General features: G+C 38.7%; 2 protein-coding genes across 4 annotated transcripts; one reads left to right on the top strand and one right to left on the bottom strand.

Moving 5' to 3' along the window:
- Positions 1-5: 5 nt before the first annotated feature.
- Positions 6-6655, bottom strand: gpr143 (G protein-coupled receptor 143). 2 transcript variants are annotated; one of them, XM_063887635.1, is made up of 9 exons: positions 6310-6652; positions 4806-4915; positions 4371-4465; positions 3922-4014; positions 3550-3659; positions 3349-3457; positions 2358-2475; positions 2016-2268; positions 6-606 (listed from the first exon to the last, which is right to left on the bottom strand). In XM_063887635.1, the coding sequence occupies exons 1-9, from the start codon at positions 6563-6565 to the stop codon at positions 503-505; spliced, it is 1248 nt and encodes a 415-aa protein (XP_063743705.1). In that variant the 5' UTR covers positions 6566-6652; the 3' UTR covers positions 6-502. The 2 variants fall into 2 exon arrangements, with proteins under 2 accessions (XP_063743705.1, XP_063743706.1); XM_063887636.1 differs by lacking the exon at positions 6-606 and adding an exon at positions 859-1733 and having other exon boundaries at positions 6310-6655.
- Positions 6373-13912, top strand: LOC134867233 (ankyrin repeat and SOCS box protein 9-like). 2 transcript variants are annotated; one of them, XM_063887638.1, is made up of 7 exons: positions 6373-6790; positions 10158-10237; positions 10415-10522; positions 10978-11128; positions 11377-11511; positions 12346-12537; positions 12673-13912. In XM_063887638.1, the coding sequence occupies exons 1-7, from the start codon at positions 6742-6744 to the stop codon at positions 12822-12824; spliced, it is 867 nt and encodes a 288-aa protein (XP_063743708.1). In that variant the 5' UTR covers positions 6373-6741; the 3' UTR covers positions 12825-13912. The 2 variants fall into 2 exon arrangements, with proteins under 2 accessions (XP_063743708.1, XP_063743707.1); XM_063887637.1 differs by lacking the exon at positions 6373-6790 and adding an exon at positions 9404-10008.
- The last annotated feature ends 78 nt before the right edge of the window (positions 13913-13990 follow it).

Here is a 13990-nt window from a genome sequence, read left to right as displayed (position 1 = left end):
GGAAATTTAATAAAGTATAAAATAGATGTGTGCAAAAATACAAGACGGACAACTGTAAACACAGTAACTTTGTTTAAAACAGCAGACACTAATTAGCTTATTACATTCTGTCTTGCTTTGAGGGTTTAATGACAATAATTAACAGACATTAATATATTTAATGATCCGGGAGAATAATTTACTGGAGCACTGAAGGCACTTTTAAAAGTTGTGTTTGTTCCATTGAGTGACTGCTAAAGAGACAGTGACGTATCACTTGTAGTGTTCAGCTTTGGTTACAGTACAGCACTGTACAGACAGATTTACAAAAGCTTAGGAAGGAATGAAAGGCTTAGAATCAAGAATTAGACTTTTTCAGTTTGACCAACTAATGAAATCTCATGACCAGTTGATATCTGGAGGAAAAATCTCAATGGGAGAAAAGAGGCTAAGAGAACAAATCCTAAAACAACAGTAACTTAAAGAAAAATGTCACACAGGGGAAGTAGTTGATCACCCCCAGCTAGTGCCTCACAGAGTTCTCCAAGGATTCTTCATCAGCGTCTACATCCTCATAGTCTCGTAGCTCGCTGGAAATGTGGATTTCAACTGTACTAGACTCTGAACCTATCAAGACAAAATAGGGCAGAATACTGTGTTACTGCACACGACACCTTCACAGCTCATCAATTTGCTCATCTATTGAGGTGCTGATCTCTTATTGATACACCCATTACCATAAATGTGCATGTGCTTTTATTTCTAAATGTATTTTGGGAATTTTAGCATATCTTGCAAATACAGTCTGTAATTATGTTCCCGTCTATACTGGAATTTAACTGGAAGTGAAGTCTATGTGAATGAATGAAAAACAAATCCTTTAAAAAAAATTACCTTTTTATTTCTAATGAATTGTTATTTCAAAGACACGAAACATTGAATAGCCTTCGTACATGTACTACATTGTGGACAAACAATACTGTATGAAATGCTTTACCAAATCATCCCAAAATACATTTAATAATATAGTAACAGCCCAGCAGACATTTTGACATGTCAAAGTAACAAAAGCACATGTTGAAAAATGCAAATAAGTGTTTAATCTACACTCAGTAGGTAAACCGAGCTAAAACTAAAGTGATTTAATACAACAGTCTTGCTATTAACCCAACCTGCAAGGTTATACTGTTAGCTGCTCCCCACATATATATGAATGAGGGTAAACATGCCTCTTAGTACAATATAATATAATCAAACAGTACAAAAAACTACACCATACAGTTTTACATACTTTCAACACTAAATGGAATGCATTTCCCATTCCTAAAGATGAATTATAAGGCTGTTGCATTAGACTGCTGTAGTTTTAGCTATGTGCATCATGTACACATGCAACTGAGTGTATTTCACATGTTTATCCTAATAATCTACAGCTTTGCCATTGTTCTCTGCATGTAGTTTGATGCATTTCAATAATGTCACGTACAGCTCTGAGTGAACTAGCCACAGTTGCAGCACCCTTAACAGAAGGTCAGGATTTGCACACATTATGTGAAAAAGCATGCCCTGACACGGTGAATCGATAAACACATGCTGAATTGTGGAAAAAGTCTTTTCACCAGATCATTATGAACAAAAAATCTGTAACAATTTCATGCCACTGTACTCAGTCGGCGTGGATAAAACAGAAGATCCTGCAGGGGGTTTGTGACCCTGCATGCCTCATTATTGCATCCAGAATGACTTTTTTTTTCCTATTAAAAAAAAAACAAATCACAGAGAGCTTTAACTTTCAGCTGGTCAATGTCACTATGTCGCCGATCACCATTATACAAAAATAAAAAAGCTTTCTACATTAGAAACACATTTCTCAGTGGATAATATCACAATATAATGAGTCCCTAGAAGAAATCACATGCTTCATATAAAGAGGAAACAGTTCAGCCATCAGGAGACATCATGCAGCCCACAGGAGGCTTTAGAGCATCACCAGCCCTGATACACAGGTGAGCTGTTACTGGCACTCGCCCAATTACCTTCTGAGAGGACGCTGATGGCGTCAGAGTGCTGTCCGTTGCTCATCATGTTTTTTTTGGCTTCCTGGACATGACTCTGGTAGAGCAGAGTGGTGCCCACCGTGGGATTGTGTGCTGCTGTGTTAGGCACTGAAGTAGAAACTGAGTCCCAGGCCAGCTCTCTCCTTTGCTGCAGTCTGAAGTCAACATCGAAGCCCGTCCAGCCGTGAAAGGCCAGGGTGTTGAGGAAGGCTTGCATAGGGTTCAGGATACCCTGAGAATGTCAAAAGTAGAAACGTTAAAGGTTTGAGATATCAATAAAACTTGTGTTCTTCATTAGTTATGTTAATGTTTCTAACCCACCATGATAAACCATGTGATGAGGGCTGCGTTTCTGATGTTCCTGAAGCCGTTGTCATTGATGTCTGTCTGCATCTCCAGGTAGAAGAGGAGGCTCTCATTGATGATATTGGGAACCCAGCTAAAACATTAATATATCTAATTAGCTTTTAACAAATCTATCAATATTTTACTTATTCTTACCTCCCCCAAAAAATACAGCTTTTAAATACATTATTATTTTCATCAAATAAAAATGCAGCTGATATCCAGCTCTTATTTTCCTGAGGAAACCAATGTAGGGTTATCATGAACTCTTATAACCACAATCATGTATGGATTTGCAGGAATTTGCCTTGTGAGAGTCACATTGTTGCAAGTGTTACACTTAAGCAAGATGGCTGAATGATAAATGACCTTGTAAATTCTAACATTTTATAACCTAAGTAATGCTTGACTAATGCATGACTCATGGTAAGGTAATGCAGGGTGCATCATAGGTTATGAATTGTGATATATAAAACATAATCCTCTAAATAAATAAATCAGTATGATCAAATATTCTCATAAGAGAAAATAGCTTTACTTCCCGGAGTCTTGTTATCATTATAAGGCAAGCAGCAAACTAACATCATGTTGTTTTTACACATTGTCAAATTAAACGAGGTATACCATGGTAATTAGTTTGCTTTAGAGGTGCTGTGGGGTACATTTTATTGCTTTTGAGTGTGCCAAGCTAGCTGTTTCCTACTGTTTTCCATTTTTGTGCTAAGCTAAGCTAACTGGCTGCTGACAAATAAGACTCTCCTGTCTGTATATTAAATATAAAGTTACAATCTTCTAATTCTCTTTTAAACATTTTTGATTTGCTTAATGCTTGACACTGCTAGAACAAAATATCCCAATTTGGGATACATAAAGTATATATCTTTCTATCTACCTAAACCTCAGCAGACAACATGTTACTGAAAATGTCAGACTAAGTGTTTCCCTTTGATAAATAATATTAACATACCAGATAAAGAACACCAGCATGATTTTAAAGAAGCGTATCTTTATCTCATTGGCCAGCCGTCTCTCATTTTCTGTGTAGATTCCTTGTCGCCCTTTTAGCAAAGATGTCACTAGATTGGAAGAAGAGAGAATTAGATATTCAAAATCGATGTACATGTGCAGGAAAGTATATGACATAACAGTTTAAAAGTATAGGAATTACCTGCAGATATAGTCCGGTTAAAGAAGACAGGATTGGCCACGAGGACGAGGAGCATGGGTGCGTATGTGGTGACATAGTGGGGGATAGCGTGCTGGAGGCCTTGCTCACAACTGCACAAGAACGTAAAAAAACTATGAAATTAGCATTGGCAATCAAAGCTACACACTGATTAACATTTGCTCACAGTTGGGCAACACAGACAAAAGCTATGGACAATCACTGGGAGATAGAGAAATGTTTCTATGGACAGACACACTGACTTAGCCATCCACAGTTTTACTGATAGCTTCAGGCTCCTGAAGGACAAAAGACAGTGACAAAATTCTGGAAGGTGCTGGACGGTGAATCTAAAGGAACAACAAAGGGACTTACTCAGAGATGGATGGATAGTAAAGCATTGCCACTCCTTCCACACACAGCAGCACGGCCAGACCCCATGTAATCATGTGGTAGAGGATAATGGTGCTGATGGAAGAGAAACAAGTCATGAGACTGAGCTCCAACCACATGCTGCTCTTTTATCTTGAGGATACATGTTTGTATTGTTAGCCCATTGAAACACAAGAAGAAAGTTAAATAGTATGACTGGATTGATCCATTGTTACACCTTCAGGAAATGCTTTCTTTACAACAATTTTCAAACCAGTTTTAGGGGAAGTAATGTGAGAAGAAGCATAACATAAATAGAAGAAAGGAGGAATAAGTGAGAGAAAGATGTTTCACACATTCTCAGCTCAGTTTAAGGCTTTTTGCTTCATCTTGTGACTAAAGGAGGAGATGTTAAGGTGATAATGAAGTATGGAAGGTGATGTTCACAGCACCTGATTCCCGCCGAAGTTTTCACCACCAGGAAGACGTCGACAGCATAACAAAAGGTCCACCAGAAAGAAGCGCTAAAAAACAACTGGATCCACATCTGTAACACATAAATGAGACAAAGGTCTTACTATATGAGTCATAATATGGATCATTCATCATAATAAGAAGCATAAGTAACTGAGGTAAATATGTTATGTGTGACTTTAAAGTTGAATAGCTCTGCACATGCTTATTGAGCATGCGGGTAATCCGGATTTCCCAGAATCACACATGGTTTAGAATAAACAGAATTATGAGTATGTTTCCGCTATAGCCCCTTTTACTGTCATCTGTCAGACATCAAGCTGTACTTAAACAACATTTACTCACATAAAGGCTTAAGTTCACTTTTAGATTGTTAAAAAATATGAAGATTTGTCAAAATGCATCATACATACTGCGCTGCCGACACAGAAGACCTCTGGCCAGACTTCAGTGCTGTTGGTCACTGAGACACGGTCAATGATGTTTGGCAGGCCCAGCCAGACAGATGATCGGACGATGATACCTGGAGGAGGAAAACAACACATGATCTCAAACTTGTAAACTGTTGAGGGAATCAGACAAGCCTGCTGGAAGAGGAAATAATATAAGGGCAAAAAGAGAACAGGGATCTGACTTTGATTAACATTTAAAGCATCATTTCATTCTGTATTATTAAGTGTGTTAATTAAGTACATTCAGTCATGGGAGTCTGTTTAATAGCAGATTTATGTCATGGAAATATGAACTACCTCCAGGTGTGTTTTATAAGGGTGTTTCCATTTCCTACACAAGACTCTTCACTGTGGATGGAAAAACAGGGAGCTCTCCCAGAATCTTAATGTGATGCAGGCTACATGCTGTTGTATATTTCTCTTTAAACTGTGTCATGGGTGTGCTTCAAGCTGTTATTCCGCAGTGGTGGATGAATCTCGCTGGGCACTAAGCACACAGTAATACATGACTTCATCTGCCTCCTCTCTCAACAAGAGCACAGGAAGAGGGATGAATGAACAGCTCAAGTGTCACATTGGTTCTAATGTGAATGGAAATACTCTACAGCCTTTTTCAGCAGAGGTGGGATAAGTACTCGTACGTAAATAAAAGTAGTGCCAGAGCGTAGGAATACTCCGTTACAACTAAAAGTCCTGCAATTCAAATATTACTCAAGCAAAAGTAGAAAAGTTTTGGCATACAAATAAACTTAAAGTACCAAAACTAAATGTAGCCTTTATGAAGATTGGCCCATTTGAGAATAATATGAATGCTATGTTTTTATTATAAGTTATTGATGCTTTAAAATGCTATCAAAGCTGGTCAAGGTGCAGCAAGTGTTGATCATATTTTACATTATTAATCCAAATCTGCAGAGTAACTAATGGTACTTATTACATGTAGTGGAGTAAAAGTACACAACTTACCTCTGAATTGTAGTGGGGAAGAAGTACACATTTGCAAAAAGATGAAGTATGTAAGTGTGGTACTTGAGTAAATCTACTTAGTTACTTTACACTGTTTTTCAGTGTTAATACAATGTTACTATTGGTTGGTTGCTATAAGAACAATTCTTCATTCAGATCAACAGAAGGTTTGCAGTGGTTATGAGTCATTCATGACTCACATGAGAGGATCATAATTCACTCGTTTGTTTCGTAATAAACTGCTTTAGAACTAAACATCTTGAAAAATCTATGTACACACTTTGAGTTTAGATTTGCATATTAGAAGTGTGTTACTAAGTTTTAAATTAGCCAAGAGTGGGCATTTTGTATCCATGTTTTTGCGTCAAAAGTTATGTCAGAAAAGCGAATGCAGTGCAATAAAAGGGTTAAAAACTAAATATTTGCGAGTGTAATTAAATCCTGAAACAAACGTTCTGAAACACTTCTTTTTCTCAGGGAAAGTAAGAATACTCTTTACCTGTGCATCCCAGTATGTCACATATACTGATGATGAACAATATCCGGGAGGAGGACGCGGGTCTCGGCAGCGGATACTGCCCGAGTCTTCTGTATCCTTTGCGTTTTGGCAGAATTTGTAAAACGGCAAACATTAGACTGAGACTCGCGCTTGCCAGTCCCAGAGCCCCGAACAGCTCGGGCTGGAAGGTGACCACGAAGTCTGTCGCCGCGTCCCGGTTCGGACAGCAGAAAGTCTCCAACCGGGGGGAGGCCATGGCGCAACGGGAAGAGAGAAACAGAGAAGTGGGCCCCGGTGTGATGAGAAGGCAGAAAAGACAAGGAAAGTAGAGTGAATGATTGGGTGCATGAGCCCACTCTGTGAGAAAATCACGGGGTTGAATCATCATGTGCTTCTATTTAATCCCTGCAGTTGTAGTTTAACTGTGCTACAATGCAAGAGACCGACAAAGGCCTGTTGTGTGATCTTGGTCTCAAATTAGGTGAGTTCAGCAAGCTACTGAAAATATATTTTAGTTAAATCATGAACAGTCTTTTGCTTTAAGTAGCCCACATTTGTATTGTCCCTTCAGAAAATATAGCAACATAAAAATATAATATGACATTTTTGATTTCATACACTTTTTATTGTAACACTGAGGCTCAGTTATCTTAAAACACTGCTGATTTATTACAAACAAGTACACTGCATTATATAAGTGAATGCAACAACTTAATACTCAATATATATATATATATATATCTTCTGTAAATATAGATTGTGTACTATTTAATGATATAAACATCATCAATTAGTAAATATATAGGTTTCATAATCAAAAACGTACATTAAGTAAATGCATCCTATTGACTAACACCAGATAAAGGACATAAACACATCTTATAAATGAGTTTAAAAAAACATGTTTAATCAATGAACAATTAGGTTGAGTTCTCAATGAAAGCATACGATGTGTTGAAGATTTTGAATAATAAGTGGCTTGATTAAATCCATCTATCCATGCCATTAGCCTCACAGTATGTGGTTGTAATCTGGGATGCTGTAACAGGATTGTATGTGGAGCATCCTGGAGGTGATGTGAGCCAAATTCTGTGACACATCAACAGTCTGACCCACTGATAACTCTCTTGGCGTATTAATATACAACAGGCTCAACCATGTTACATTTGTGAAATGACCGGTGAATGCTGCCTGATGTCCTTTATCACAACCACCTTATATCAACCTGCTATTTATGGGTTATGTCTTTCTGATAACAGACATTTTCTTGTATGTCAGAGCGACTGCAGGACTGGTCTCATATAGCTGTTGATTTTCACATAAGCACAAAATCAAATTTTATTTCAGCCAAAACAATAATGACTCTCTGTATGTAGTAAGCATCTCCTGTTTTCTCTCTGTTGTGGCAGTAGTGGAAAGGTCAGAGCTCAGGAACAAAGAGTTAAAAGTACATTTGTTTTAGCATAAACAGAAATGGTGAGTCTAAGAAATAAAATCTCTCCTGTCCTCAGTTTCATAACGTGGATGACATTTGGTGGTTATATGAGCTGACACTTGCACCAAGACCTTGCCTTGATATTATTTCCCTCCCAGTTTGTATGCATAAGACATTGACCACGTCCAAAGACTGAAGAGGTCATGGCAGCGGCTGGATCTGCCTGTCTGGACAGAGATTTGAGGAAACGGGTGGACATATAAAGCAGATTTAATTGGGAAACAAAGTATCAAGGGCTTCCATTATTCAGTACTACAGAGAGGGCATTCATTGAGTTTGTGCAATGGCATTCTAATCTATATGCACCTTCTCCAACAAGGCACAAAGTCAATTGTGTGGCAAGCTTGTAGCTTGCTGCCAGGGATTTACAACTCTCTGAGGAATATGGTTGGTATCGATTTGCTGTTTAAACATCTGCTGCTGCCCTCTGCTGGTGTGCAAATAATGGGATTGCAGCTCAAGTAACAACATATATTGCTGGTGTGGTGCATGTGGGAATATCTGTTTGTGGAAAGATATAGCAACTACTATTCCACATTATTGTACTATATTTGTAGCCTACATGAAGCACTAAAAGCAGCCTGAATCAATACTTACAAGGGTTTATAAATCTGGTGTATAATATCCCATTAAACAGCTGTTAGCTGTTAGCTGTTATTTTGAAGATACAGACTTTGTGTGGGAACCTAATTGAACTCTTGAAGGGAAGTCAGAGGTCGTGTAAGTTTAATGTCGGGGGTACTGAACCCTGCCTTGACTTTAAAGAGAGTGTCTAATGATCATGCCACCCATCCACAGTCTGTTAAATTTGAGGTGGATTTCCTGGTTTCTTCAAAGCGAGCCATGAGATTATCTTAGTTAAGATCCCTTGTGACCACATGTAATTAGGTAAAACTGTTTTTTGGGGATATTTAAAAAGACAATTCTGCTGTTATCCCAGCAAAATGTCATTACCGTTACAAAAATGGCAAATACAGAATTGAAAAACTATGCTGATAAAGAATTAAAGGAAGAAGAGAAGAAAACAAGAAAATAAGAATTTTAAAATGACTTAGAAATCCCCTTCAGAAATGTTATAGAACAGATCTAAATAATCTGCATGGACTAACGATTTGTCCAACATTAGATAAATACCAAATAAAAAAAACTGAAAAAAGTGCTTTCCTAAATACATTCTTAAAGGCATATTAACTTGCTCTCCTTATTGGAAAAATCCAAAACCTATAAGTATGCGAATATTTGGTGCATCAAAACTAAGACACAATGCACAATGCGTCCTACTTTACTGAAAAATGGTTTCAAGTTACCACATCGCATTTGTAGTGAAGTCAAAACAATCAGCAAAATCAATTTAGATTTTAAAGGTGAACGTGTAGAAACCTCCACTTCAGCATAAGAACAAAAAAACACAGCCGCCTGGTATCTAACTCTGCACAAACATCCTTCACAGCGAGGGTTAAACTTCTTTGTGGAGTAAGAAAGGAAAGGAAAACACTTTCATTACTGAGGCACTACAGAAAGTTTAGTGATGCTACATTTCAACTGCAGCCAGAGAACCCACAATTAAAAGATTAGCTAAAAATGTTTTATCAGTGGAAACATTACTGTGTTATCTTAAATCAGGCTCAAGATGAAGAAAATATAGACGTATGGTACATTTAAGACATTGAGGCTTACTACATCCTGACTACCAATAATGCGTTAACAGTGGAGCAGATCATTATGCATATACATTGAGTCCCTTCCATTCATTTTATCCTTACTTTTGACTCCCGCCCATCTCCTGCTGGAGAGGATGGGTGTGGCTGTACAGTGTCAGATTACACTGACATTACAGACCTGCTCGACAGGCCCCTCTCCCACTCCCTCTGCACCTTCATTGGTTGAGACCCAATCGCTTCATTGTACCAGCCTGTTTCCTGCAGGCAAATCTTTTGTCAAAGAGGAAATGACATCACAGCAACCAGACATGCCACAAAAACAGTGAAAACAGATGAGGAGCAAATGTCTCTCAGATGTATCTTGACTTTCGAGAAGCACACAGTTCAGCTTCTGTTGCAAACCTGTGAAGCAGAACCATTCGGCCTTAAAACAGCTTTTAGAACGGCACTGAGAAACAATGTCTGCTGGACACAGAGAGACTCTGCGAGACACTGCATGTCAAAGTAGAACTCCTGTTTTTTTTTCGAACCCTTTGATGGGTGGTGAGTATCTGCAGGTTGCATATGCTGAGACTGCAGCTAGAGTGTATTGACTTCTGTGTGCACAATGTTTCAGCTTTACATTTTGATGCACATTTCTGTTATTTAAAAGTAGGTTTTGGGTGACCATTGTTTCTAATGTCTATACCTAGATACTGAAGCAGATTGGTCTCCAATTCACGATGCTGCCTTTAATGGACGTGTGCTTGCTCTGCAGAGACTCATTGCACAGGTAAAGTTTAACTGGACTTGGCATGTTACATTAAACTGCATGATGAAATGAAATGTATCTCTGTAATTATTGAGGAAAAGTCTGAAACTCATCACATTTTTCATATTGAGATCATGTACTTACACTGAAAGTACGAATATGCATCTACAAAATGTCCCGTGCTGTGTTTGTTCACAGGGTATGTGCGTAAATCTGAACACTTTGGACCAGGTTTCCCCCCTCCATGGAGCATGTCTGCAAGGCCACACAGCTTGCGCCAAGCTTTTGATGGAAAATGGGGCAAATGTCAGTAAGGCACTATTGTCTGGTTTTGCTTAACTTTTGTGATTATAACTAAATATGTTTTCTGTCTTTTAAAAGAAACTCCAGAAATCTTCCTCTAGTCTAGTAAGGAAGCAGCCCATCAATTATTGCTGGGTTTAACTTTGTTTTGGTGCATTTTAGTAAGAGATTAACCAAAGAAAGAAAAGCATGCAGACACATCAAGGCATGCAGCATTAACATAAATCTGAAGATACAAAGTCTGCACCGACCTTTAAACGGCAAAGTGTTCTGCATGTTTAAAGGCAGACTCTCGGTTAATATGGCATACACATAATCACGGCTATGAGGTTTCTAACTTGTGACTTTAACACGTACATCTTTACACTTGCTTAGAACAAATTACTTTGCCTAAAGTGTTTTTTTTTTGTCCGGATTTTCTGGCGAATTCTCTCAAAAAATATCCTCACCCCTATCAGGTTAATGGTTCAACAGTAGATGGACAGACTCCCCTCTCAGAAGCCTGCGCTCGGGGTCATGTGACCTGCGTAACTCTGCTCCTTCAACATGGAGCCATTCCCCTGGGGACCAGCCAGACCAGCTCTCCAATCCACAGGGCTGCAGCCAAAGGTCAGAGGTCAAATTCCACCTCAGATGCACAGATAATCTGTGCTGAAGCAGCTTAACCAGCCCCTACATAATGCACATAGGGTGGCAAAACATCAGAAAATATGTACACTCATCAAAACAGAAAGTATGTGTTGTTTGATGCTGCAAAGTAAAACGATGGCATATTCTTCCCTTGATACCAAGCCAAAGCAGATTTCAAAGCACATCCCTTCCTGTACATCACTTCTCATTGTGATGACTCTGTCTAGGTCACATAGAGTGCATCGAGCCTCTTGTTCAGCACGGTGCAGATGTGGATCAGTATATCGACCAATCAGGGTTCCCTCTCCACGTCGCCTGCTCAAATCAGCATTTGAGTTATGTGAGGAAATTGCTTCAACTTGGTAAAATTGCACTCAGCTTCAACATTTAACCTCTTTAATGATGGATGGCTGGATGGATGGAATGGATGGGTGGGTGGATGGATGGATGGATGGGTGGATGGATGGATGGATGGATGGATGGATGGATGGATGGATGGTAGATGGATGGAAGAAGATCCAATGTTAAACAGTATATAGTTCAAGTTTCTCAACCAACTAGCGAGTAAAATGCTACTTGCACATTAATGTATACGTAATAATAATAATCTCATAATATAACAAATGGTAATAACGCTCAAAGGGGCCATTCTTCTACAATATAAGTACTTTTATTTGGAATACTTTAAGTATGCTTACTATACTCACACACTTAAGGACCTTTTTTTATGGAGTCCTCTTACTTGTAAAGTTTTCTTTCCATTTTGAAGAACAAAAAGTAATTAACGGATTACGTGTTTTTTTATTTCAAAAACACTGGCCAGGTAAGTGTAGTGTAATCATTGTATAAAGTAACATTAAAGGGACATTTTAGGGTAATGCAGAAGTAGCTCAACAGTAAACCTAAATGGAGTGCTTGTGTTAATAAACACTGTCGTGTTTACACTGCTGGCTTATTCACACATTATATAAAACACATGATGTGTCTTATTTAAAACATACAATAATTTGGGATTTCAAATTTGAATATTCATATCCCTAGAGTAAATACAGGCCAGCTGGGAAATGGCCCAAAGTATTTTATGTAAGCAATAAAGAAGATAAGTGGTGCTGTAGAGACGGAGCTGTCAGAGATCCTCTCTACCAGTTATGTAATGAGAGCAGGACATCATCCCTCATTGCTCTGCTCTTCTCCAGGTGCCAGTGTGAACAGCAGTGTGTCCGGTGACTCGCCGCTGCACATCGCCGCCCGCCTCTCCAGCCCTGAGATGGTTTCTGTCCTGCTTGACCATGGGGCCGATGGCTCCCTCAGGAACGCTGAGGGCAAACAGCCGCTGGACCTGGCACCTCCCAACAGCCTGGTGGAGAGGCTGTTGAGACAAGCAGGAGGTATTCAATCCAAACAAAATGAGTAGCCTCACTGTGGCGATTTTCCAGGCCTTTACAAGGCCGGTGCCCTAAGCCGTAGCTAATAACAAAACATCTCTCTCTCATGGCTCCTCTTCCCCCGACCTCGACGCCCAGGAGCCTCTCCTCTCATGCAGCTGTGCCGGCTGTACATCAGAAAAATTGTGGGCAAGCAGAGACTGGGTATGATTCACGACCTTCACCTTCCCACAGAAGTAAAACAGTATCTTCTCTATAAATCAGACCCAGGGGGAGATACAATGCACTGAATAAATCAGACTCTCAGCATTTCACTTCTAGGTCAGTAGGGGGTGCAGTTGCATAATCTTGCACTGAGAAGACAACATCAAGGCTCTTTGTTAGTAATCAACTCTAATCTCCAGTGTGACTGACCTGCGTAAACAAATTGACTCTCAAGATCGATCTGGACTTTTATGTGTGAATTTAGAGCAAGTCTTCATCATTAACTATTCATAACCATAAAAAACATACATATTCAAAATGAGAATATGGGCTCATAAAGTCTGATAAATGTTGCATTATTAATGTTAAATAAAGGTTTAATAAACTAAAACAATATTATGTAACCCACACAACCGTCTACATTCAGCTTATATGGTAGGTTTTGTTATTTGAAACTTTCTGTTCTGGTTTTGGTTTTCTTTTGAAAACTATCTTACTCTCAAACGAAATCTTGTTCATGTCCGTTCGATGCTATCCACACAAAATTCCTGCAAATGGTGAATTGTATATCATCCTTACATGGCATGTAGAGACACTTTTTTCAAGAGCAACATTTAGAAAAGCATTTCAGTCGATTTACTGACAACATACAGTAATCTCAAAGGCGAATCTCTGCAAGTGAGAACAATTTTAAAGTGAACGCATCAATAGAGAGGTAGGACTTGATCAATTATACAAACATATTTTTGTACTGTGATTGTCATGACTAAATAATTAAATCGTGGCAGATATCCTCTTTCCTATTTTAAATCCAGATATATCTGGAGTCTCTCTCCGGCTGGGGGGAGATTTTAGTGTTTTATATGTCCTTTGTGGCTGAATTGCTTCTATGTTAAACCAGATATTTTAAGCATGGTCATGCTCTACTGAGGAATTAGTCTACATAACCAGTAACTATGAGTCAGCAGATTAGGAGCACAGACCACCAGAGGTTTGAAGCACTAAAACCCATTATCTTTGAATTACCTCTTGCACCTTATTTTATTTGAAGGAATTATGTTCCTTATTAATTGAGTGTGTTGAATTGAATGTGTTATTTTGGATTGTAAAGTGTATTTTATAATGTTCCTACAGATTTGAAAAGAAACAAAAATAAATAAATGGATCTACAGATGGCGAGTGAATAAACATGCATTGTTATTCAGCAACAGAATATAATGTAAGGGCTTTGCTGTTGTGCACAGGAAGTGTT

This window comes from Eleginops maclovinus, chromosome 7, assembly GCF_036324505.1.
Source record: "Eleginops maclovinus isolate JMC-PN-2008 ecotype Puerto Natales chromosome 7, JC_Emac_rtc_rv5, whole genome shotgun sequence".
Taxonomy (NCBI): Eukaryota; Metazoa; Chordata; class Actinopteri; order Perciformes; family Eleginopidae; genus Eleginops; species Eleginops maclovinus.
The sequence above is the reverse complement of the archived record's forward strand: the minus strand, read 5'-3'. Positions and strand labels throughout refer to the sequence as shown.